The sequence below is a fragment of the Mixophyes fleayi genome, chromosome 4, assembly GCF_038048845.1.
Source record: "Mixophyes fleayi isolate aMixFle1 chromosome 4, aMixFle1.hap1, whole genome shotgun sequence".
Lineage (NCBI taxonomy): Eukaryota > Metazoa > Chordata > Amphibia > Anura > Limnodynastidae > Mixophyes > Mixophyes fleayi.
The window spans coordinates 156,054,639-156,080,769 of record NC_134405.1 but is presented as its reverse complement, the minus strand read 5'-3'; the positions used below and the strand labels follow the sequence as shown (position 1 = coordinate 156,080,769).

The following is a 26,131-nucleotide window of genomic DNA, read 5'->3' as shown; positions in this document are numbered from 1 at the left end:
TCGCAGTAGCCAATGAGGGTTTAAGTGGTAGGTCAGCTGACAAGTCATGCCCGGACTTGATATGAGAGGAGACCTGTGTGATGTCCCCAGTTCCCTACTGCTTAGTCTGTCCATGTGACAGAGCCCTTCTCCAATGATGTATTGTGCTGAGGTTGTGTGACAGCAGCACTTTGTACCCCTAACCTGCACTCTACTGAACTAGTCGCATTCTTTCTGCAAGCCACTAACATTCTAGTTCCAGACCCGCTGCTCTCAGTTCATTGGTGGCTAGGAGCTCAGTGGAACTCCGTGTGCAGATTGCAGCCCGCTGATTGGCTGGTATACGAATACTATGCGGGGTTTATGATCTCGAGAAGGCAGCATAAGTTGCTTCCGGTATCTCCGGCTCTAGGTACCGACTCGCTGCAGATGCTGCTGACATGAGCTCCTTCCAGGGACGTATGAAGGAGTATTCTGCCATATCTATCGACAAGTTTGACAGGGAGAACCTCTCCGCTAAGGCTTATTTCCTGTCCCACTGTCACAAGGGTAAGTGTAATGAGTGCATAGGGAACAGGGGCTGGCTGGCAAATTGTAGCCCAGTGGGTGAGACTCGGCTCAGCAACCTATTAGGAACATTTTAAAGAAAGAAAATGCAGGTGGCCCAGTGACCCAGCCACTATTCTCCCCAACCAGTCCAATAATGGGCTATGTCCTGACAAGATCCCTGGACAGTAGATCCAGAGATCAAGTAAGTGTCTTATCCAGAGGAGGAGGAGGAGGCAGGCTGTAAGGAGGTCTGGTGGTTTCAGAACCGGTGGTCGTCAGTTTCACAGTACTGACTACCCCGACACAGAAGACAACGACATGAGGAGTCCGACTGAATAGTACACCAACTTGAAAGAAAATGACTTACCGGAATGCCGATTACTTCAGATCACGACTCGCTGTGTTGCAGACAGGAGAAAATTACGTCATCTGCAACCGCGACTTGGCTTAAAGCGGCGCTGGACGGAAACGCCTTTCATTTATGTAATGTAAGTACTATTTTAGGGGTTAGGATTAGGGTTAACCCTAATTCCTAACCCCTAAAATAGTACTTACATGACATAAATGACTGACGTTTCTGTCCAACTCCGCTTTAAGCCAAGTCGCGGTTGCTGATGACGTAATTTTCTCCAGCCGGCAACACAGCGAGTCGTGATCTGAAGTAATCGGCATTCCGGTAAGTCATTTTTTTTCAAGTCGGTGTACTATTCAGTCGGACAGGTTAAGATCCTTAATGAATCAGGCCCCTTGTCTTTGAAACATTTTGTTTTTCTGTGGTAGTAAACAAAATTGTGAACATCCTTTAAGTGCTCACATGTGACAAAGGAGGAAAATACATGAACAGAATGTAGGTACTTCTCTGTTTTAAAGGAAATGCAGTAGAAGAGTATGGAACATGTACACTAAATAAAAGATACAAAACTGAAAGCAAAGTGATACTAAAGTAAATCCTTACTTGAACAGTATTTATCTTGTGCTTAGTAGTTGGTTAATTTCATTGGGTGTCAATGCTGTTTGATACAAGTTTAATCCAAATGAAACATGGATGTTTATATATAAAGATGAGAGAAATTTTCAAAACCGTTCCACGATAAAGTCTACACTGGGCCACAAAATTTTGCACATTTTGCCAACTAAATTTGGTCTTAAGTGTTCCCAACCTCGCAGCAAAACGAATTGACCATCATTGCCAAAGCTCTATTACTAGAATACAAATACAGAGTAGAATGGCAAAGTAAAAGTAAAGATGGTATCACCGGAACATAACAACTCTGTTAAACGGCCCGTTGTGCCATAAAACCCGGTGCGCGTGAAATTTTCTTGCACTTTTACTCAACCCTAGCTATGTAAATTAGACAATACAGAAGAATAGTATATGTGGCTCTAAAGCTTTTTGTCCACATTTGTTCTGGCTATTGACTACGTTTCGTGGTAGTTAGGAATTCCTCTTAAAAGATAACTTCACCAGTGGCCCTCATTGAATCCCCCCAAACTGATGATCGTGTCATATCCCATGCCATCTCTAAGTTTGCCTTTATTTAAAACAGTAAATATAGTTGTCTGCACATCTTCCGTTGTATGCATATTACTGATATGTGTGATGTTCTACTTGAGTGACTACCACACCCCCCCCCCTTATCCTAAATATCTATTCTTAAAACTCCATCATTAGACCTCCCCTCCTTCACAGTCTCGCAGAGATTTAAGTGTCCATGCCCAGTTGCCCTTTGAATTGGCGTAGAAGCGCTGTGTAACTATCGGAGCCCAGTTGAAGGGAACCATGTAGTTTTACTAGCTGGAACTGGAAGAAGGGATTTTAAACAACATTTTTTTATGTTTGTTTGTTTTTTTTAATCTATCCTATCCTTTAAAATATTGTACCAACTACCTGTACCTAACAATACCCAGTTATTTATTTCTTGTAAAGTCCCACAGCTTTCGTTTAAAGCAGATCTTTTCATATTTTGTTATTTTTCTATTAGAATTATGTTAGGTAGTTTTTATAATAAACACATTTACATGTCACCTATTTTCTTCTTGTAGACCACATGAGAGGACTTCGAGCTCCCCTCTTGAAACGAAGGCTGCAGTGCAGGTGTGATGGATATATTATAAGTCTGTACCTCTCACTTTGGATTTTCCTTAAAAGGGCAATGACCTTAACATTTTGTATACATTTTGTATGTTTTTAATTATAGAAATATGGAACACATGATTGTTCTATAGATTCAGGTTTGCATAAGTCTCAATTTTTACCTTATGTATGCTCGCTACTTTTCATTGTGCTGAAAAACCTTATGTTGGCCTCACACTGTGATATCCGATCAACTATTGTGTGGCTCCAAAACAATAATATACACATATTCTTAATTGTGATTGGAAAATGACTGCTATTTACCTGTATACCATTATACTCTCCTAGCACTAAGATGCACCAATATAGATGGAAAAGATCTAGCTGTGTGGCCTGTGCGTTGCATAGTCCTACCAGTGTGGCTACCGATTCTGGTGCTCTGGCCAAGCAGTGGGATTGGTCTGTATGTGGGCAGCGTTAGGTGTTGTGACTAATTAGATGAAACTGCTATCTGTCCCCTGAGTCAGGCTAATGTACTGAGTGGAGCAGATTTCCACCAAGTGGGTTGTAGTTGCTGTAGAAAGCTCTTGTATAGATCCAGCGTATCTACATATGAACATTTTAAATTAATAATAGCATTAACTGACTTAATTTGATACTTTAGTTTTGTATCATTGATAGTGAGACATATTTAAACGTATGAAACAAAAACGAATTTGTGTCCGCTTAATGTTTCATCATTGGAGATTGCCTGGTCATTATAAATAAGAGCCAACACAGCTGTTCTTGCATAATGAATACTTAGTGATATTTCATAATCTTAAAAATCTGTTTTATATATTCTAGCCTGAAAGTTTACCTGTATTGTTCTCCAGTCACAAAGGAACTGCTGTTAACAAATCAAAAGTACGCATTTTGGGAAACTCGCATAGTAAGTACTGTATATTTTTTCCCTTCTGTGATGTATTTTTCTTTTAAAGCTGAAATGCGGCAACAAATATAGAGACAGTCCATGTATGCTGTTAGGGCATTTCTATTGTTGCATGAAATAGCTCTGAATAGGGATACATTGATTTTTGTGTTATGGTGCCCATGCTGTACTTACAGTCTGTGGCACAGATGTTATAGAAAGTAAAGAGTGTCTGCATCATTTTTCCGTTGTAACCTCCAACCTGCTTACATCTTTATTTGTGAGCACAGCATAGGTGGCACGGTACATAGTGCGACAGGGATAGATCCATATATCTATTTCCCCCAGTTTTCTCTAGTTGCATTCTGTTGTGAGCACAACATAGGTAAATGAGCCCTTAGGGTGTATCATTAGATAGTGTGTCTGTGATTATAATGAAATAAGTCTTTGTAATTAAACTTATACTTTCTTTGAATATAAAAAAAAAATGTATAAAAATCGTAAAGCATTTGCTAGTTTAAGCGTGGCAGCATGTGTGACATGTACTCATACTGGCAAAAAGGTGAAACTTCTCTGTAACTTTATGTAGTAATGCTGGTACAGGTGTTACGTCAGTATTGCTGATTATCTTTTTCTTTTTGTATTTAGAGAGCAATAGAGGTGGATACTCCAACTCAGATTTATTTGATTGATGAATCTACTGGTGATGTGAGTATTGAGGAATTACTGGTTGGTTTCCTGCTTTTGGCTAATTTACCTCCAAAATACTGGATAGAGAATCATGATTACCAGTTGTCCATAAATTTACTGGCCGTGCAAAAATAGTAAAACTTTTGCCTGTCTGTAAGAAAGATAAATAAAAAAGGGTAACCATATCTTACGGTGCTAAAATGTCGTTATGCATGCAATTGTTTGCTTGTTCGGGAAGTAATACGGATACATTTGTAAAAGAGCATATTTGAAAATAAGCTGTGATGTTGTGAAAATATTGGATATAGTTTGTTTGTAAAAATACATTTGTTTTCTATTCTAGAGAGAAGCTGTCTTGATCACACTGTTACCAGCGGGTCACTGTCCAGGCTCAGTAATGTAACATACACAGTAATGCTTTCTACTATGTGTGCATTGTTATATATATATTTATCTATATTTTATTATACCTGGAGATAACTACACTTTCAAACTTTGTCTGGCATGTCTGGAGCTTCATTAACTGAAATAGACTATTAGTTTACATTAAAAATACCCCTGTATTTGCCAACATTGACCCCTTGTTAAATTATTTAGAGGTGCTCTGTAGAAGCACATGTTGGTGATCATACCTGTGTGCATGCCTTTCATAGCAAGAATATGCTTTATCTTTTTGGTTGTCTAAACTTTATGAAATAGGATTTCCAGATAAAGATAACTTAAGGGCTAAATATTTGTATATCTAATAAGTAAAAATATGATCTTGCTCATACTAATCTCTGAGATCCTTTGTCCTTTAGATTGCTTATAATGTCAGTTTTTATACATATCCGTGTTGCCTGAATAACATGTCAGTAAAAACTGGTGGTCGTCACAGTTTTATTTTATTTTTCAGTAAAATATTTTTTTTTCCAAGGGTTGGCAGCCCCTGGTTAAAACGATATGTTAGGAATGTAATTTCCCCATTGTGTGTCAGTTTAGTTTGAGGTTAGCGACAGGAAGAGGCCCCTAATGAAAGTATTGATGTTGTCATTTTTTTTTTTACACTGAGGGACATACATTGCCTATGTTGCAGGTGTTTGTAGCTACAATCATTGTTTTTGCTCAAACGGTTATTTTTCTGCTTTAAAAATCCCATATCTGGGAGTCAGAATTTTGGTAGATTTTACGTTTTGCTGAAGTTGAACTGAGAACTTTTTTCACTGTGTATTCATCTTATTTGTATTAAATGTTTGCATATGCATAGAGGAAGGATGGAACCAACTGGAGAGATACATATATTTATCTTGTGGCATGGAACGCCAGTGTCCTCCTTTGGTGTGCCATCTCTGAACTTAGATCAGTGGCTGAGGAGGGGACATTGGCCCAGATGCTCTAAATTCCCATAATGAATTTAGGGAGATATTAACAAGTTGATAATGCCTCTAAAGCAGTTGTGGGTGACAGGCAGCCTGCCGAACCTTCACTTGCGGTCCCCAGCACGCAACTCCCGATCTCACTTATGTACTCTTATTTTATTATGTTAAACATAATTTAGCGTAATTTTAAACATAATTTACATGAGTTCAATTCCCGACTATGGCCTTATCTGTGAGGAGTTTGTATGTTCTCCCCGTGTTTGCATGGGTTTCCTCCATGTGCTCCGGTTTCCTCCCACACTCCAAAAACATACTAGTAGGTTAATAGGCTGCTAACAAATTGACCCTAGTCTGTGTGTCTGTACAGCACTGTGGAATTAGAGGCGCTATATAAATAAATGATGATGATGATTTTTAAAACACCTTTATACTTTAAATATTGCTTTTGCATTCAATAATAGATTAGTTAAATGAAGCTCTGTTTTTTCCTTTTGCCTGCTCCCTCCTACTTTTCCTAATTTGTGAATGAGATTTGGTAATATCCCATAGTATTTTAAATCTCTCTCCCTCTACAATAAATAAAGAAAGATTGTTATTATTCTGTTATATTGTGTTTTAAAAACTGTTTTTTTTTTTATGATGATGATTCCATCTAAATTCTTTCAGGTTTTTGTTCCAAGGAGAAAAAGGTACTGTACTATATACTGGGGACTTCAGACTGGCGCAAGGAGAAGTTGCCCGTATGGAGCTCCTACATTCAGGAAACAGGTGCTGGGAACATGGTGTACTGGGATACATGTAGAGAGACATAGATAGATATATCTAATGTTAAATTTGAAATCTTTTCAAATTGAAAATGGAGAGTGCCATTCCTCAAACTTGTCATTTACAGAGCCCCCCCCCCCCCCCCCCCAAAAAAAAAAACATAAACGTTGTTTCTGGATGCACTGAGCAACAATCTTTTTTTTATTTATTTACTTTTGTGTTTGATTCATCGCCCTGCCAATGTAAGAATGTCTTCTAATGTGCTTAGTTCCCCAGATGTGGAAGCTGAGTGCTATAGTTTTCAGCATTTAGATTATACCCTTGCTTTTTGTATACTTTTTACCCAAAAGTTTCTTTTCATACAATGAACATCCTTTTTTTTTTTTTTTCTTTACTTTCTAAAAGCAATGATGGATCCTACCATGCTGCTGTTGCACAGTTCTAGCTAATACAATTCACTAATCGTGTCAACAAAGACACAGTCCTATGTCCATGTTCTGTTAGGTTGTCCATGAGTACAGGATAATGAAGACAACCCATATCTCTGGTGGTGACATATTGCAGACCAATGGCATAGCTACTGGTCCTACAAACCCTCACAGTCTCTCTCCAGCATGCTGTAGAGGAAATGCCAGAAACCTTCCAGCACTCTGACTGGTGGATTACATTACCAGTTTTAGAGGGTATGACAGCTGCTTGGTACAGCTGAAGGGTCCGAAGTAAAGGCAGGAAATCAAGTGCAAACTCTGTATCCTATACCAGACTCTTTGTGTTTAAAGTGTTCTGCATATTGTTAGTGATTTTTGGTGAATATATTTTGTTAATATTTTACAGAGTGAAAGACATTGAAAGTGTTTATTTGGACACAACATTTTGTGACCCCAAATTTTTCCAGATTCCTAGTAGGGTAAGTCTTTGTGTCACTGGAGATATATTATTTATTTTAATTCTCTTACAAACTGCAATCTTTCTGTGGATTTTGCTCACTGTAGGAGGAATGTTTGATTGGGATATTGGAGTTGGTACGCAGCTGGATAACGCTGAGTCCTTACCATATTGTCTGGCTTAATTGCAAAGCAGCTTATGGATATGAATATCTATTCACTAACCTGAGCGAGGAATTTGATGCAAAGGTAGGAGCCTTGTAACTGCTCCTCATATATGGTCTGATTCTCGATCTCTCCTCTCTCCTCTCTCCTCTCGACAACTGTGTACAGCAAGTTAGTACTGCATACTTGCCAACTCTCCTGGAATGTCCGGGAGACAGTGGTACTCACCACTGTCGGCATAATATAATCATGCGCTCCACCAACTGTATAGGATCAGTACACACAAATCATATTGAAACTTATGTTGTTTGTTTTTTTTTAATCCTTTTTATAAATTAAATTTTACTATGTATTTTTCCCTTTAAAATAAAACTGTAGTTCTATAAATTCCTCTAAAAATTCCCCCAAAAAAGCTTATTATGAAAAAGTCTGGACATAACACAGAGTCAAACCTCTATTATGGTCACCATCCATTTATAATGTTAATACTCTATAATATGTTAATTTTTGTAAATCAGTGGTGAGGGAAATACAAGTAATCAAATGAGCTTCTTCAGTATTAATCTTTGCAATAATATTGAAAAATGTCTTAGTTTATTGCCCACACCTGCCAGGACTGGTGGTTAGTGGTGTAGCACACACTGCTGGCTGCAGTGCTCACATAGTGCCTGTTATAATAGGAGATACAATGGTGTATTCTATTGTAATAGGGCTCCAAGTACAAATAGCCGGTTGGAGCACCAGGGAAATAGGTGCTGGGGAGAACACTGAGTAGTGTTTCTTTGCTTTAGTGTTATGCTCAGAATTTTAATTTCGCATTTTTATCTGTACTTTTGTTTGAGTAGTATCAATGTTATGTTTGCTGCTTTTATCTTGCTTTACATTTGGATTATTATGTGGCAATTGTAAACAGATTTAAAATCGATTATATGATAACAAAATGTGTGTCGAGTAACATTGCATTTACCTTTCATCAGAGCTAACAGGAGGGAATTTTGATCTTCTGTGCAAATTTAAAATAAATTGTCTTTGTTTGCAGGTTCATGTGAATAAACTAGATATGTTTAGGAATATGCCTGAGATTCTTTGCCACATAACAACTGATTCCCGGTCACAGATTCATGCGTGCCGTCATCCACTGGTAAATACGTTTCAGAATTAGTTATATTTATTTTAAATATTAAATATTTGTCAATATACAAGTGAATTCTCTAGCTATTTTAAATGGAACGAAGACAGGCGAGGTCGAGCGTACACACGTTTGTCGGATTGAAGCTCTGGTAACATGTTTGTTAGCTGTATCACTTGCACCAGCTACAGGACTGGCATGTATCATGCTAGAACATGTGTTTGCAAGTAAGAGAATGCATTTTCTATACAGTATGCATTAAGAACATCCTTATTTATGTATTTCATGTAAAAAAAAAAAAAAGTAATATGTATTTATTAATGATTATAGTATTTTATTTTTGATATTTACCTATATCTGACGGGTCTTGATATTGCATATATAGACGTGCATATCCTGTTGTCTGTTCTGTCTGTCTGCATACGGCAAGTAACGTATAGCCACAGTGTACTTATACTCAGATTGAAATGGAAACGTTTCTTGAGAACTGCTTGTACTTGAATATGGGCTACGTGCATGCAAGTTACGTCTTCCTTTTTTTTTTTCCTTGTAAATGCAAGTTGCGTCACACTGTGTTTGAGGACGAATCATGCCCACAGTATGTATGTTTGTGCCTTACACACTAGTGGACGTTTATAAATACTTGCCAATTTGTGCAAAATATTGAAATCGTTACCATTGTGATTGTCAGTATTTTTTTTTAATGCAGTTCTGAAAAGGAAAGTAAATCATTTTAAGTCGCTAAAGGTTAAATCATTTATTAAAGTTATTACTTTAACCATGCCCAACATTTTTAGATACTGTCTTTTGTAGCTGTATTTGGTGGCATACGTTTTCCCGACACTGTAAATGTCGGCGGGCTAAATACACTTGCATTGTGTGACTGGTGGCATTGTGAATGTCGGCAATGATATTGCCGACATTAAAAGAAAGACCAATGTCACCGGGTCCGGCGGCTATGCCCTAGACCCGGCGGCATTGGTCTTTTAATGTCGGCAATGTGATTGGCGATACTGTGACTGTCCGCAGGTTAAGTACCGACATTTACAGTGTTGGAATCACGTACCGTACTCGCTGTATTATATGGACATTGTGCAACAAATTGATACAACAGTGCAGTGAAGTTTGTTTTTTCTGGAGGGCTTTGTGGAATGAATGTAAAGCTAGTTCCTGGCAAAAAGACTGTGAGCGGGAATGAGAACAAATATTTAAATCTCTCAACAAGAAGTCTGACCAAAATGTTTTTGCCTTTTTCTAAAAGAATGAAGAATTTATGCGAATGAACAGATTGCCTTGTGGAATGTATTCACATGATGGGGTTCCTTTGCGTATCATCAGTATTAAACCATCAACCATGTGGTTTGGTGAGAGATCCAGGAAAACCAGTGTGATTGTGAGGTATGTAGTTGACGTCCAATTGTCCCGGTTTTTACAGGGCAGTCCCATATTTTTTTCTTTTTGTAACTTACTGCTCCACCAACCACTAATGAGAATTGTCTCCTTGTACCACAGTGCTAGTAATTCTCCAACTTTGCCAGAGACTTAATTGCTACCAGGAAAAGCACCTTCAGTGTACTTACTCCATCTCAATTAAACTTCTTGCAGTGAGCTTCAGGTCTCATGGGTGTAGCACTTTTTTTCATTTTAACAATTATGGGAGTTCTAGGTACGTGCAATTATCTCCTCCACTTTATGTACTCTCTTAGGCACTTGGTGTGCTTTCTTTTTTTCATTCAGTCTCTTTTGAATGGTCCCATAGAAGAAAATAACTAGTTACACCTTCAGTTCCAGCTCATTGGACTGAAATTGTTGCTAATTTACCACATTTCACAGTAAAATGCCATTGTCTCCACCTCCCCACTTACCACACATGCTGTGAGACAGTCTATTTAAGACTGGTGCTACAGCACCTTGAGGATCAAAGATTGCTTTCCCAGCCCTGATTTAGTGGCGCAGTGTGGAGAGGGGGGCTCACCTACCTTCCCCCAACCCCTCACCCGGTCAGTGTTAGGGATAGGGGGAAAAACACCCACTGAATGTTTGTAATTTTAAATGTGTCAAGGCACAATACGTAAGTCAAGCAGACCAAAGCAAGATAAGTGGACTGGTTAAAAGGATAGGGGACTAGATTATCCCCTGCCAAGGGGTATATAAAATGGCAGCAAAGCCTTATGTAATGTGTGTCTGTGTGCTGGTGTGTACATGCACCTGTTAGTGGTGTGTAACATCTCTTTTAATAGCTATTATTGAGCAAAAATAGTACTAGTCCTAAAACTCCTGCTCTGTTCCTACAAAATGCTTATACCTGCTAAATTCTTGTGGCCTACAGATAAGAGGTAGCCCTCTAATCCATCCACTGCTTGTCCTGTGTTGAACTCTGTGTCCTGAGTCAACACTGCCTACCTCTGCTACCCTGCAGTCCTGATCCAATTTAAGCCTTCAGAAGGAAAATTCTGCAGTTACCAGCAAAAAGGCAGCGCAGCAGCTGCACACCACCCCGAAGTACACCCTTCCAGATGCTGGAGAAGGAGTCTGGTGCTGCAGTCACTGCTCTCCTACAGCTGGTGGCAACACAGTAGTGTGCAGTTGGCAATTACAGGCAGTGAGTGTCTGGTGGCCAAGTAGCACCAGTAGGAGTGGTCAGTAATAAGATGCACCCCAACACAAACCTGTAGAAACCCCCCTCTGACAGGGTAGCAGAACATACGGTCACGGATTTAGCTTTGTTTTATCGCTCTTTATGGGGAGATAGGCATTAGTAGCCATAACTAAAGCGGGAGATAACTTGTAATTTCTTGCATATCTGTCATTATTTCTTGTATGTTAAGGCATAGTAATAATTGATTAATTTTAACTTCAATAGTATTTATTTATTTTCTTTCAAGTTTAAGGGATACGGAAAAAAAGAACGGGAGGGGGAAGGGAAGACCAGAAAAAAGAGAAGGGAAGGGGGGGTACATAGTAGGGTAAAGACATTACATCACCTCAGAATTTACGGTACATAATACAATAGATACTATCAAGCCAGTAGGTCAGTAAAACAGTAATGAGAACCGGCAACATCAAGGAGGATACACTCCCAATGGGATATTCCCATCAGAGAACTATGTGGAATCTGACAAGGATTCAATCAAGGTGAACTGTGAAAGGGGTAGCAACGAATCGCCCCCTCACCCTCTGTAGTATACACGTGCCAGGAAAACCACTTTATTAGGGGTGATGAAGGGGATCACGAATATGGCATCCCCCAATAATTGATTATTTTTATGGCTTAAAAAGAGGCTTCTTAAAAGTAAATTCCCCCCAAAACCAAAAAAATTGTTTGCCGGGGCTTAAGTGAGATGAGAAAATATTGCTTACATGAGCACTAGTGATTGAGTGGGACTCCTGATGTGTCTGACAGTTCAGAGCAGAAGATCCTCTGATCTGCTCAGATGGGCCTTATTCACAGTAATACCGGGGTTGATATGGCACCTCTCACAGATCCTTCCCAAGCGACCATTAGACGCATTAGGGTCCAGCCCGATTGAAAGAACACATTAAATGTTGTTTAAGTAAATGGGTGGAATAATTGGTTATTTCCTGTGTTAGAACATCTACTTTACTTCGTAAATGGATATGTCTGTACCTGACTATTGTTTATGTGCTTCTTCTTTTTTTTGTTGTAGAACAGGAGACAGCTCATATCGAGCGTGCTTTTCTTTCCATTCCTCATACAGTGAGGTATGTATATCTACTACACCACTGCAATGTCTCTTCTCTGATATATTCTACAACTTACCACTGGAGTGCACCACAGATGTCAAGGTGCAATGTTTAGCATTTTCCCCTTTTTCTGCTCATTTATATAAGCATATTGTATTTGGGAGCTTATTAGCTAACATACACCATACATCTTTCCCTTTATAATGAATAACTATTGGCACTCTCAATTGTCCATGAGAACAGCCATATCCTTGCCTCACGTTACTATATCTTTCATTGATGCTCTTTTTAACAGCACAATCTGACCTGTTGCTTTTTTCTTTTTATATAGATTAAGGATTTTATGAGTTACATCAAGCCTGTTAATGTTTATCCAAATGTGATTCCTGTTGGCAAAACAGTAGCCTATGTAGAAGAAATGTGAGTAGTCGTTATTATCTTTTTTTAAAAAATGACAGACTCTGGCATGCCAGTATAAAAAAACAAAGCAATGCGCATTGTATGGGATGGTAATAGGTGCTAAATAGAATTGTCATCACAGTGGCACATGCCTGATCAGCTGTATGTACTCGCTCCTGACAGTGTTTTTTATTCTCTGTAAACGTAAAATGTTCTTTGCTTAAATGTCCAGTAAACATAAATGTAAAGAATTATTTAAATCTAGCCTTAATAAAATGAGCATGAAGCCCTATCTCTGAAACATATCTTCTCTGCTATTAGTCTGCATTTTGTTTGGTACATTCAGGCTTGCGCTTGGTTAGGTGATTTTTCACTACCTGCCAAATGGTATGCAGGAGGGAAGAGGTCAGCAGGAATTGGTGTATTGGAAACTAAGAACTCCCCTCATGGGAGTCCTTTTGCGATATAACAGCCACACACTTACTAACTGTGTGTCTGCTTTTCGATCATTGCCCTGCTGATCATCATCATTTATTTATATAGCGCCACTAATTCCACAGCGCTGTACAGAGAACTCATTCACATCAGTCCCTGCCCCATTGGAGCTCACAGTCTAAATTCCCTAATATAGACACACACAGAGACTAGAGTCAATTTGATAGCAGTCAATTAACCTACCAGTATGTTTTTAGAGTGTGGGAGGAAACCGGAGCACCCGGAGGAAACCCACGCAAACACAGGGAGAACATACAAACTCCACACTGCTGATGCCTTCATGCACCCCACAGACACACAGCAATGCTCTATAGTCTAAAAGAATGTTGGGCAGTGAAGACTGTTAGCTGTGCCTGAATGAAGGTATGCACAGCCAGTGGGGGTAGGTGGCAGGGCTAACATTTTAGAAATGTGAAATATAGTTTTATTCCTCTGTGCGGACTCCTGAGCAAGTTCTATAACTAGAATGTGTTTATACATTCATCCCTTGATATTTACATCGGACAAATATAAAGTAGAGTCTCCTTTTAAGCTTGGAACAGTTACACTTCTAGCGTCTTTTCTAATGTGACTAATCACCAGTGCTTTATTAAACTCCTTTTGAAACACATCCATATGTTAATAGCACACACATTCTATCTTAATACTGTAGGAGAAGAATTGAGCTAAAAATCCTGTATATTTTCCTTTTTGAAGTCTGCTCTCAAGCAATTCGAATGTGTCGTATATCTTACAGCTTGAAGCCACTCTGTAGATCTTACTCGGAAAGCTCAGAAATTAAATATATGCCACTGGGAAGCCTGAAGAGATCTCGGAATATAAATTTGCAGGATAAAGGTGAAAAGCTTAATATTTTATACTGTATGACTGCTGGAAATAGTTACACATTTTATGATTTGTCAAAATGTTATTGTCTTATTTACTGCAGCTATAACATATTTTGTTTTTCAAACACAGTTGGCTCATCTACAAAATGGTAAAATATTGTGCAACACACTTTTTCACCAATGTCCAGAATTGTGGCTTTGGTTACTGTGCAATTCCATTGAAATAATCCTTCACTAAAAAGTAACCTTTAGTATTCCTTTCCTCTAACTGAGCCTGAATGATTCATAGATCAAGCTCATTTAGAGCTGAAAATAAGCTAGAATCCAGAATCTTAAAACATGAATAGATTTTTTTAGAGGTACCTTTTGTGTTTTAATGCTTCAGAAAGAAAAAGCTTTAAAACACAGGTAATTGCCCTTAATACAAACATAGGCAAGCACTCTCTCAACATGAAAAAAACAAGTCAATGACATTTCCAAGCATTTTTATACATTTTCAGAACTTTAATTATTCCAGGAACTCACTTTGTTGACTTGGCAAAGTGAGTGTGGGTAGATCTTAGAATTAATCCTAAATGATGAAAGAGCAATGGTTACAAAGGGCCATTCATCAATAATACCCATTACACATAAGCTGGTAGAATTGAGGGGTGTAGAGAGATGGATAAGTGGGAACCCAGAGCATACAGTAGTTTAAAAGGAGTATGAGTGGAGGGTGAGATTACAAAAGCCAGAAGTAAGATTTAACAGACACATGAAACAACATGCAGGGAACCAAATTGCAAATCTGAAAAATACAGGTTTGGTTTGTGATATATTGTGATTCAAAAGTAGTAACATCTTACCAAAGAAACTGATAAAGGAAGCAGTTAGCGTATATTTATTTTAACACACTAAAAGTAACGATAGACCAAATAAATGCAAACATGAAGATAATGGTGGTGGTAACTGCTTATGAGAGAACTCGCATTGTAATGGGTAAAGAGTACAGCTGTGACAAGAGGAGCGAGTGTGGCTCAATGTTTGTGACAGTTGTGAGGCTAGTGTGGGTAGTATAGGTGGGAGTATGGTAGAGAGTGTTTAAACATATGGATGCTGGGAGAGAGTCTGATTGATCATGGTAGTAAATTCCACTTGAATAAAGACACGGGAGAAGTCCTGTAGGCCTGAGCGGTGGTTTTCTGTTGCGAGGCACAGTTCAGATGTATATCATCATCATCACCATCCTATTTTTTAGCGCCAGCAAATTCCGTAGCGCTTTACAATTGGGAAAAAACATTTATAAGACCATACTGGGTAATACATACAGACAGAGAGATAAGAGGGCCCTGCTCGCAAGCTTACAATCTATGGGACAATGGGAGTTTGAAACACAGGGGTATGTGCTACATCATATTGTACATTGGACTAGCTAGAATGCAAAGGTAAAACGTATTGAGTGGGCTGTGTGATCAGTCACATAGCAATGTTGGTCAGAGGGTTGTTGTCTTGTGTTAGCTGTGTAGAGAGTGGTAATAGTGTAACCTAGGGAGATTAAGATGCTGGTTGAGGAATATCATAAGCTTGTCTGAAGAGATGGGTTTTCAGAGAACGTTTGGAGACTAGAGGAAAGTCTTACTGTGCGAGGGAGGGAATTCCACAAAGTGTGTGCAGCCTGAAGAAAGTCCTGTAACCGGGAATGGGAAGATGTGATAAGAGTGGAAGAGAGACGCAGATCTTGTGCAGAACGGAGGTGTCGAGCCGGGACATATTTTGAGACAAGTGAGATGTATGTCGGTGCAGTTTTGTTGACAGCCTGGTATTTTAGTAGAAGAATTTTATATTGGATTTGTTGAAATACAGGCAACCAATGTAGAGACTGACAGAGTGGCTCAGCAGATGAAGAACGGTTTGCAAGGAAAATCAATCTAGCCGCTCCATGCAAAATAGATTGTAGGGGTTCAAGTCTGATTTTGGGAAGATCAGTATAGGAAATTGCAATAGTCAGTGCGGGAGATGATGAGTGCATGAATTAAGGTTTTGGCAGTGTCTTGTGTGAGATATATTCTTCACATGTATGTAACATGGTTTAGATATAGAGTCGATGTGGGGAATAAATGATAGTTGTGAGTCAAGGATTACACCTAGGCAGCGAGCCTGTGGGGTGGGATTTATGGTCAAGAATCTCTGTGCTTGTGTCAATGTCCTGTATACCGCTCGGAGTTCTGGGACGTTGATGGAGAGTGTGGACTCCTGGGGAGACCAAAGACCCTAAATCTCAGGGATCCTGTTACCCCTAGCAGACTTGCATCTGTCGTAACTAAGGTCCATGGGCCGATCTGAAGGGTCTGACCCTTGTCCTGGTTTTGCCTGGATAACCACCACGCTAGGGAAAGACGAGTCCTGACAGGCAAATGATCTGCCTGTCTAGATGCTCCTGAGAACCTGACCACTTTCGCAGAATCTCCTGTTGGGAGAGGGTGGGTGTGGAATTGTGCAAAGGGCACAGCCTCGTACACTGAGACCATCGTTCCCAGGAGTTTCATGCAGCTGAGAATGGATACCTCTCCGCGTCAATAAGGTTATTATTCTGTGCAAGAGGGCAAGGACCTTGTTGTCTGGTAAGTAGACTCTGAGTCACTGTGTCGAATATGAGGTCTAGGAAGCGCATGCACTGAGCCGGAATGAGGGATGATTTGGGTAAATTGAGAATCCACCCATGAGCTTCCAGGAACTGCATAGTGATCTGGATGTGACGAGTTAAGAGCAATGCTGACAGTAATTTCAGAAGGAGGTTGTCTAGATAAGGCACTATAGTGACTCCCCTCTGCTGCAGGAGTTCGGCCATGATCGTCATGATTTTGGTGAAGTCTCGTTGAGCCGTCGCTAGCCAGAAAGGAAGGCCCCTGAACTGGAAATATTGTCTTCCTACTGCAAAGTAGGAAGACACTATATGGAGGAGACAATGGTGTCCCCTCCATATAGGGACGTGCAGGTAGGCATCTTTGATATCTATGTAGACTAGGAACTCTCCCTGCTCCATTCTGGCGATGACAGTCCAAAGGGACTCCATTTTGAACTTTTGAGTCCTTGCCTGCTTGTTCAGAGACTGCAGGTTTAAAATTGGACCTGTCCTGTTTAGTTACTAGGAAGAGACTGGAGTAAAACCCCTGACCTCTTTCCTGTGAGGAAGAAGGAACAATGACACCGGCTGGTAGCAAATTTTGTGAAGAATCTTCGTGGTGGAAAAAAGTGAACTAAGTCTATGACACAACTCCTCGTGTCCAAAAGTCTGTGGTAGATGTCCACCACTGGCGCTGGAAATGTAGAAGGTGTGCCCCCACCACAGATGGGAAGACTGTCACGCTGCAGACTTATTACCCGGTCTCGAGGCCCCTCGCCTACTATGGCCCCTGCCTCTGCTATAACCTCACCTGGGAGCAGAGGGCTGGGCCCTTGGAGGGGCACCCTGGCCTCGGTTAAAGGAATGAAAACGACCCTGTCATGGCCTACTGGACCCAATGGGTAGAGCGGCACTCTTACCTCCTGTGGCCACCTGAATGACCTTCTCTAGTTCTGAACAGAAGAGAGTAACCCCTTCAAAAGGCAAACCCTCTAATACTGACTTTGAATCAGCATGCGCTGTCCAAGAGCGTAACCATAGGGTATGGGGAGCTGCGATAATGAGGGCAGAGAATCTGGCATTGACAGACACCGCATCTATGGCTGCCTGGCCGACATAATCAGCGGTGTCAAGGACATGCTCAGCTAAGGATAGAATTTCCGCGCATGGGGAGTCATCTTGAATGCCCAGTGCTGTATAGCCTTGTTAGCCCAGGCAACTGCCATAGTGGGTCTAAACATACTGCCTGCCGCAATGTAAGCTGAACGGAGGGCCTGATCGCACTTCTTATCAGTGGGATCTCTTAGAGCAACCCGCTCCTGTGTAGGGATAGCTGAGGAGGAGGGCAACCCTGCCACGGAGGTGTCCACCCTAGGCGAGGCTTCCCATCTTGTGGCGGAAGCGGGGTAAAAGGATTTAAATCTACCTGGCGTCATCAACTGCCTATTTGGCCTTTGTCAGCTACCATCTCTATAATCTGAGGAGACAGTGGAAAAGCAGCTAACTGTGCTTTAGTCTTCTTAAACAGGGAGAATCCTGACGGGGCCGTGGACTCAGGCTCAGCGAACCTTAAGGGAGTGTCTGATGCCCAGAATAAGGTTATCTACATTCTGGGTGTGGGAAGAATCTGGTAAACACAGTAAGTCGTCATCCTGGTGATCGAGGTCTGCCTCGCCCTCCTCTTCTGAGGAATGTTCAGAATCGTGGCTACGGCCCTGAGATGATTCTCTTGGCCCTGTGTGAAGCTGTGAGCAAGCGGTCTTCTTCAAGCACTGATTGGGATTGAGAAGATGTGCCTGCGTCGGCTAGTGAATGCGTGGAAGTGTGTGAAACCGAAACTTCACGTACCTCTGTGGATCGGATAATTGCCCGGGTGAGCCCTGCCATAGCTGTTATCAGTGATTTAGTCCAGCCCGGTTCTTCCATGACTGGCGGCTCCTGCGCTGGGATGCGTCGCTCCCGGATTTCAGCCTCACATGTCGTGCAACGAACATCTTGGTTAGGCTGTCCAACAGATAATTTAGCATTACATATGGCACAGGTATAATGCAGTGCAGACATAACCGATGAGCCCTTGTTCTTGGATGTCCCCTTCTCAGACATATTAAAAATGGTACACAGAATAACGCGATATACCGTAGAAAACCATATATTAACGTTCAGTAAAGTCTGAGAACTAAAGACTGACTAACAAGGAGACAAGGATCTTGCCAGCTTACAATGCCAAACAATACCTTGTAAATACTCCAAACCCAAGACACTAAGCAATAGTCCTGATAGTGTAAACAGGCTATAAAAGTAATGCAATCAATCGCAGGGGCGGATCTAGAAAATTGCTATACCCCGGGCGATTTAGGGGGCGGGGGCGATTTAGGCCCGCCCTCTTTTTGACATCTAAGGCTGCCGGCGGCTGCACACTATGTGCAGGTCCGCTCGGCAGTGACAGTGTGCTGCTCGGCTGCTATGATTGTGTTTAAAACACAATCAGAGCAGCCGGGCACCACACTGTCACTGCCAAACGGACCTGCACATAGCCCCGATTGCCCCCCCCCCCAACGATATCAGTAGAGGAGAGACAGAGCAGAGAAGCAGCATGCAGCACGATGATCCCCGTGTATCACAATGAAAGATGGCTGCTTCCACACCAGGAAGTTGGGGGGACGTCCTTCCTAGAGCCATCCCTCAAAATGGCTGCTCTCCTGAAGTGCTGGTTTCTTTATTCTGGCCACAGCGTGCAATCGCAGTCTTTTTAATGGAGCCGTCCGTGCCAGGAACTGAGCAGAGCCTGAGAGGAAGTTCCGCCTCCAATGCCTCCAGTAATATGGCTGCCTGCATGAACCGCCGATCAGCGCATCTAAAGAATGGCTGTCCGCTCTGTATACACTACCACATAGTTTGTGTGCCCAAGCTGCGTGTGTAGCTCGCAAGCGGATCGCCTCCTAATGAGCGCGATTGCTGCGCTGTGCCCACGCTGCTCATTCCCAAGGGGGGCATGTCGGCAGGTCCATCCGGAAGAGAGGAGAGGCTGCTGCAGCTTCACTCCCGCCCGTACTAAAGCTTGAGTCCTCGGCCGTCTATATGGCTGTCCTAATTGCAGTGCTAGCTATGGCTAACTGCTGCCTGTATGGCAGACTTAAATTTTGTGGGCCAACTGCTCGTTTCTAGGGGAAGACTGCGGGCAATGGTGCTAGGCAAGTGAGCCAGGCTGCTGTTTACCTTGCCACGGGACCCAGAGTGAAGGAAGCTGACAGGCTAATCACTCCTCTGGGTCTTAGGCTCGATCCCCGCGCTGCACCTGTAAAGGAATTAAAAATAAAAACATAAATACAAGTATGGGCAGGAGCCTATACCTACGTGACCTAACTCCTAGGCACTTAATATAAACTGAGACATCCACAGGAGATGAGGGGCATAGTAGGGGAGCAGAGTGAAGATCAAAGAAGTTGATAAGTGCCTAGACTCCTACACCCACTACTATACCCCCAAATGTCAGAAATTGTTGGTGTGGTCCAGGGGGGCGATAGATGACAACAACACGCAAAGAGAATGGGTTGAAAATCCTATTAGCATGTACTTCGAAAGATGTGAACGTGAGTGATGGAACATTTGGGAGAACTGTGAATGTGCACTGTGGGGAGAAAAGTAGTCCAACTCCACCTCCTTATCTGCCTCCTGGTCTGGGGGTGTGGGTGAAATGGAGACCACCATGTGAAAGGGCTGCAGGTGAGGCAGTTTCTGATTGCGTGAGCCATGTTTCTGTTATTGCTAGAAGGTTTAGGACTTCTCATAAGAGCGATGGTGGTTGGGTGTATTAATTCACCAATCCCGTTTTTGCAGAAAGTCCTCCAGAGTGCTCTTCATTGTTGTATTTTAAGATGATATTCACCTTCAGATGTTTTGATTTGTTGATGTATACATACCCACCTGCACTTTGCTATGATTCTCTATAGAGAAACTTGCTGAGAATTTAACCTGAGAGCTCTACACAGCAACTTAACCACAATTGCTTATCCAAAAAGAGGATCATAGTGGAGGTCCAGGTTCATTCTGTGAAGAAACCTAGACCTGCTTTATATGTGGATAACCTTGAATCTATAAGGGGCTTAATTAATAGAATCATTACAGATAGTCTTAATTAACTATAAGCACTACCAGTGACTACATCCTAGTTTATATTAATTATTTCTATGATTGGAGTATTTGCATCTCCTAATATGGCCACCTCCCATGAATCGTCGATCAGCGCATCTATTGTATGGCTGTCGGCTCTGTATGCACCAACACAAGAATAAATGTTCCCAGGCTGCGTGTGCGGTTAGCGAGCAAATCGGCTCCTAATGAGCGCGATTGCTGCCTTGTCCACCCGCTGCTCGTCCTCTAGGGGGAGAAGGCACATGCCGGCAGGTCCCTTCGGGTTGGGAGGAGAGGCTGCTACACCTTCACTCCCGCCCGACTAGCAACTCTGAATGTGGTCGCTTGTATAGCCGTCCTTGCACCATGGTGCCTCTAAATAAATGCTGCCTCTATGGTAGACTTACATTGTGTACCCCTTCTCCGCAGAGACCCAGAGTGAAGGAAGCCGACAGGCTATTCACTCCTCTGGGTCTTGAGTTCGATCCCTGCGCTGCACCTTTTAAAGGAAAGTAAAATAAAAACATGAGTTTAAAACTAATTTAAAGTATAGGTAGGAGCCTATACCTACGTGACCTATATTCTAGGCACTTAGAAGAAACTGGGGTCTGAGCTAGAGAGGAGGAGCATAGTGGGGGAGGAGTGTGAGGAGGAACAAACAAGTTGATAAGTGCCTAAACTCCTAGTCCCACCTACTATACCCCAATGTCTCGCAGTGTCCCCAATGAAGTAAGAGAAATCGATTTTCCGGTGAGTAAAAATCTTCTTTTTAAGTGGCAGGGATCATCTTAACACAGAACTCCTATTCTATCACTTAACAAATAAACACTCCTGCTCCTAAACACTGTTGTCCTGATTTTACATTTTATATAAAGTACTGAAAAGTATATTGCTTCTATATCAATATAATGTAATAATAATTGTAACCATTTTCCCTGTTTATTATAGACCCATAGCATCTGGTAATGAGGAGATAATAAGACAAAAATGAATTTTAAGTTTTGAGCATGCCATTGGCCAAAACTTTTGTTTTTTTATCTGTTTTTTGTTTTTTTTTTATTACATGATTTTTATTTATTTTTAAATAAAAATATGTAGCATCTAATCTGAATTAACATTTTCACAGATGAGGAAGGGATCGATGATTTATTTGAGGATTATCCTTTGACTGATTTGAAGCACAAGATTCTCAGAGATGATAAATGGACATCTGAGAAAAGTCTTTTGTCTGCAAGCTGTGAAGGGAATCACAAAGCCATAGAAATCCCCACTGCCACACCAGTACCTATTGCTATACGAGAAGACTACATGGACTGTGAGGAATCCAATGGAGAAGATGATGAGGAAGAGGAAGAAATTGATGGCCTAGGATCACTTGCAACAAAGGAAGCTGATGCAAATGTTGAGACTCCTTCAGAAACCACAGATTTAGGTGGGGAGAATAAATTGCATGATAGTTTACCACAAGCAGCAGAGGATACGGAGCCCCGGTGGCGTTCTTTCTTTCAATCTCTTTCTGTGGAAGGAGGTGATGTCTTGGACTTGGAATGCAATGTCTCAACTTCTGGAAAAGAAGGACATTCTCAATCCCTTTTCAGCGACTCTGATGACGATTCAACTCATATATCCTCTATGAACTCCTCACAATCCACCCATATTTCTGAGCAAGGTAGTCAAGGTTGGGACAGTCAGGCGGACACTGTACTACTGTCATCACAAGAAAAAAGAGCCCTTGACTTGTGCTCTTCAAATAGAGGTTCCTATCATCTCACCACCGTTTCAGAGAACGGATTACCTGAAAACCCTGAAACGGAAGCAGCACAAAGTGAGAACTGTACTTTTCATCCTGATGAAGTGAGGAAAGTTACTCAAGTTATAAAACCAAGGTTTAGAGATACGCGAGAATGTACGCTGTGTGCAAAGGTCCAAACTGTCCATTCTGAGAGTAAGCCAGATTCCCAAAGTTCATCTGATTTTGAGATTCCATTAACACCTGGAACTGATCAGCCTCAGCAAGAAAAACTGCAATACTTGTATGCATGATTGGCCGCAGGAGATACCATCACACCAGATCAACAAAAATGAAAATTATAATCATGTTAATAATTTTTATTTTTTTAAAAACGGAAGTAATAAAGGATGTAATTATGTTTTAGGTAATATTACTTTAATAGTAATTACTGCTATTTTCCATTTACTCTGGGAAAAACAACTCTGTATAGTGGCTATATATTTTAGCAGGGACAGGGATTTGTGGTTTTTGTTATATATTTATTTTTGGTGATATGATGTTGGAAGACTTTTCATGAATGAAACTTGTCAAGTGCTTTGAGTTTGTATTTTTTCGTGAAATAGATTTTTATTTTTTAATTGATGTTTTCAAATACAAAACAGAAAAAAGGGGGATGCACGGGGGGAGATAGGTGAATGGGGTACCCTGACAACAACTGGACACACCAACCACTCCATGAGTTTTGTATTTTAAACAAGGAGTGCAGTTTTGGACCAAAATGTCAAAGGGATTTTGAGCTAGTGCACCTGTCGTTATCAATGTCTGCCTATGTATAAACGTTTCACTGTGTGAAAAAGAAGCACCCCCCCAGTACATTCAATTTAATGAATGTAAATTGTGAATTGACACATGAAAAATAGAGCATACTGCATTTTAAAATCTTTAGTATAGTGTTAAAATTTCAGTACACAATGGTATGAACTGCACTGTTGGAATTTATTTTATTTTTTAATGTAGTTTTGAAGTGGGAAATCTTTTCATCGAGTGGCTATGGAGATAGCAGGTTCCTTGTCTGTACACATAACATTGTAAATAAAGACATCCTCATTCTGATGGATTTGATAACAGGGTATCCCAAGGTTGTGGGTCTGTCCACCATCATGCAGAGTAGATTACCCAATGATATCCTAAAAGAGCAAGGGATTCAGTTCATGAGCAAATTGTTACAATGTCTGGACCAAGGCTGGAATGAGGTGAGTAGAAGTACTACTAGCCACACCTCCTGTTTTCCTATTGGGCGTGCAGGGTCCTACTGGGTTTTCTCCCGTCTAGTTACTGTATGGCCAAAGAGTCTGGAGAGCCCTTGACATTCCCAGAGTCTTGGGAAGGGGAGCTGGCACCCAGAATCTTTTTGTAGTGCAGTATGTGGTAAGGCTCAAATGATGAGAGCACTGTTTCCCAACTCCAGTCCTCAGGGACCACTAACAGTGCAGGTTTTCCAGGTCACAAGTGAAATAATTATACCACCTGTGCATCTTTCAAAATGTGTCAGTTATTAATTTCAAAATGTGTTGGTTAGTAATGAATACACCTGTGCTCCAGCAAAGAGATATGGAAAACATGCACTGTTAGGGGTACTTGAGGACTGCAGTTGGGAATGAGTTAGAGAATCTTATGGGGCTTGTGCAAGCTGATCAAACAGAAAACTTAGTATGAAAATGAATCCTCTGCCAGACTTCTCAAGGCCAGAGAGATGGTGCTTTTTCTGGTATCCACACATCAGAACAAGCGACATACTGTTTTGGCTGCACTGTACAGTTTCCAAAAACGAAAAAAAACTTTGAGCGACTTCACCTACATAGTGTCATTTGATAATGATGATAGGTGGCAGACCCCCTACCATGCACACCTTTTGAAGGCCTGTCATGAGTGTGTGGTATTTGTAGTCATGGTGTGCTGATTACTAGGTCATAATCCATGAATTAACCTTGTGAATGCCAAAGGTTAAGGTAGTGTACAGGAAGTGTGCAGAGGTGAGCAACTTAGTACTTAAAAGAGAGAGCAGGTAGTCAGGGCTGTGGTCCTGAGGGGTAGTAGGAGGAAGCCCACCCAAACTTCCTTACTGATGTGGAAACTGGTAGGCGCAGATCGAAATCCATTTAGCAGATCTCACAAGAGGTGAAGAATTCCAGAAACTGCAGTACGTGGACATCGGCTGCTGTATTGGTCTACAAGCGCAAGATAAAATGATGCAGTTTCTCCCTAAACTGCATGCTCTTTTGGGGTTTAGAAATTGCCAGAGGTTTGACTTTACACCATACAAACTGCTATAGTAAATCCAGAGACTTGTAACCGTTATAATCCAAAACAGCTCGATACATTTCCTCTCTAAATCTCACAGCCCAGGCTCAGTGTCCAGCCCCTCTCCCTTGCCTCTGAGCACACTGTTAATAAAAATGTGAAAGGGTCCAGCCCGAAGCCCATGCAACACTAGTGAATCCACTTGGACTGGTAAAAGGAACAGGGGGCTAGATTAGCCTTAGCCAGTCTGTATAAAACTATATATAAGAACAGCAATGTAAACTGCAAATTGTATTGTGTGTTAAATGCTACTATTGAGTAATAAACAGTACTGTTACTAAAGATCCTGCATAACACTCATTACTGCTGAAATCATGTGACCTATCGATAAGAACTAACCCTCTTATCTATGCCCTGGCTGTCTTGTGTTAAGTCATTGGTCTACCTGCAGTGCTTATCTAGAGTAAGTAGTTGGAAGGAACCAGCCAGTCACCAGCAAATAGATGCTGCAGTAGCTATACCCAACACAACACCCAGAATCCAGGTGCCAGTGAGGAGGCCTTGCGCTGGCAGCGACTACTCTCCAATTGGTGGCACTCTGTCTGTGGGTGGCTAGTGTACAAGCACCACCAATAGTTGTCAGTAATGACAGGTTTCAGACAGTAAAAGAAACCTCAAAGCAAATCTATAAAAATAATTTCCCTTGCAAACAAGATGACAAAGAAAGACTCTGTCACGGATATAACTGATGGCATTGTGAGGGGAAATCTATCCTGTCACAATTACTTGGCTCCATAAGGGGCTCAATTATTGCCATAAACATTAAAGTGAATAAAAGGACAACCTCATATGCCCCATTTCATATATGAAATGTGTCTGATAGCACAGAAATGGAAACTATCACATTGAATATAGTCATAATCGCATGCTTTATTTATTGAGAAAATCTAGATTTAGCAGGCACTATAGACTGGATGCGGTTAAACGAATAAAATAAGTGATATCTCTGTCCCACCTTCCTTTTGGTCCTTGTTTACCACACACAGGATGTTTATTGGCCAAACGTTACAAGTTTTGCAGATAACTTTATATGAGAAGACCATTACATATGGATAACATCAGTGTTATAACGGTCATGATCCCACTGGGTGACCACACATGCTCTGTAGATGGGGACACTGACATCCTGGAAGACACCCTTTCTGTCAGAAAATAAATGCTGCAATACTGGGTGAAGATGATCACTCTGTAGCAATAACCATTGGACCTTCTGACCGCACACAAACCATCCTAGAGAAATGTGCCCCACACCACAGAATTCTTCACTGTTAGAATAAAACACTATATATTTTTATGGTTGGTGACATATGCATGGAGAAGGATGAATCATCTGACCATAACACCTTCCCTCCATGGTTTATGCACTGCTACCAGAC

At 41.2% G+C, this 26,131-nt stretch overlaps 1 protein-coding gene across 2 annotated transcripts; it reads left to right on the top strand.

Annotated features, from left to right (window-relative positions):
• Nucleotides 1–31: 31 nt before the first annotated feature.
• On the top strand, nucleotides 32–25,037 carry DCLRE1C (DNA cross-link repair 1C). Of its 2 annotated transcripts, XM_075208678.1 has the most exons (14): nucleotides 32–528; nucleotides 2,572–2,623; nucleotides 3,449–3,533; nucleotides 4,161–4,220; nucleotides 4,546–4,601; nucleotides 6,227–6,328; nucleotides 7,160–7,232; nucleotides 7,318–7,458; nucleotides 8,414–8,515; nucleotides 9,765–9,901; nucleotides 12,172–12,226; nucleotides 12,540–12,628; nucleotides 13,839–13,939; nucleotides 21,789–25,037. In XM_075208678.1, the coding sequence occupies exons 1-14, from the start codon at nucleotides 420–422 to the stop codon at nucleotides 22,703–22,705; spliced, it is 2,079 nt and encodes a 692-aa protein (XP_075064779.1). In that variant the 5' UTR covers nucleotides 32–419; the 3' UTR covers nucleotides 22,706–25,037. The 2 variants fall into 2 exon arrangements, with proteins under 2 accessions (XP_075064779.1, XP_075064781.1); XM_075208680.1 differs by lacking the exons at nucleotides 32–528; nucleotides 2,572–2,623; nucleotides 3,449–3,533; nucleotides 4,161–4,220 and having other exon boundaries at nucleotides 4,578–4,630.
• Nucleotides 25,038–26,131: the final 1,094 nt, after the last annotated feature.

What these genes read in the sequence shown, in the direction of transcription:
- DCLRE1C (XM_075208678.1), top strand. Translation starts at nt 420, where the DNA reads ATGAGCTCCTTCCAGGGACGTATGAAGGAGTATTCTGCCATATCTATC. An exon ending in CATTTTGGGAAACTCGCATA is followed by an intron (nt 3,534 to 4,160) that starts GTAAGTACTGTA and finishes TTTTGTATTTAG; the next exon opens with AGAGCAATAGAGGTGGATAC. An exon ending in GCGAGGAATTTGATGCAAAG is followed by an intron (nt 7,459 to 8,413) that starts GTAGGAGCCTTG and finishes CTTTGTTTGCAG; the next exon opens with GTTCATGTGAATAAACTAGA.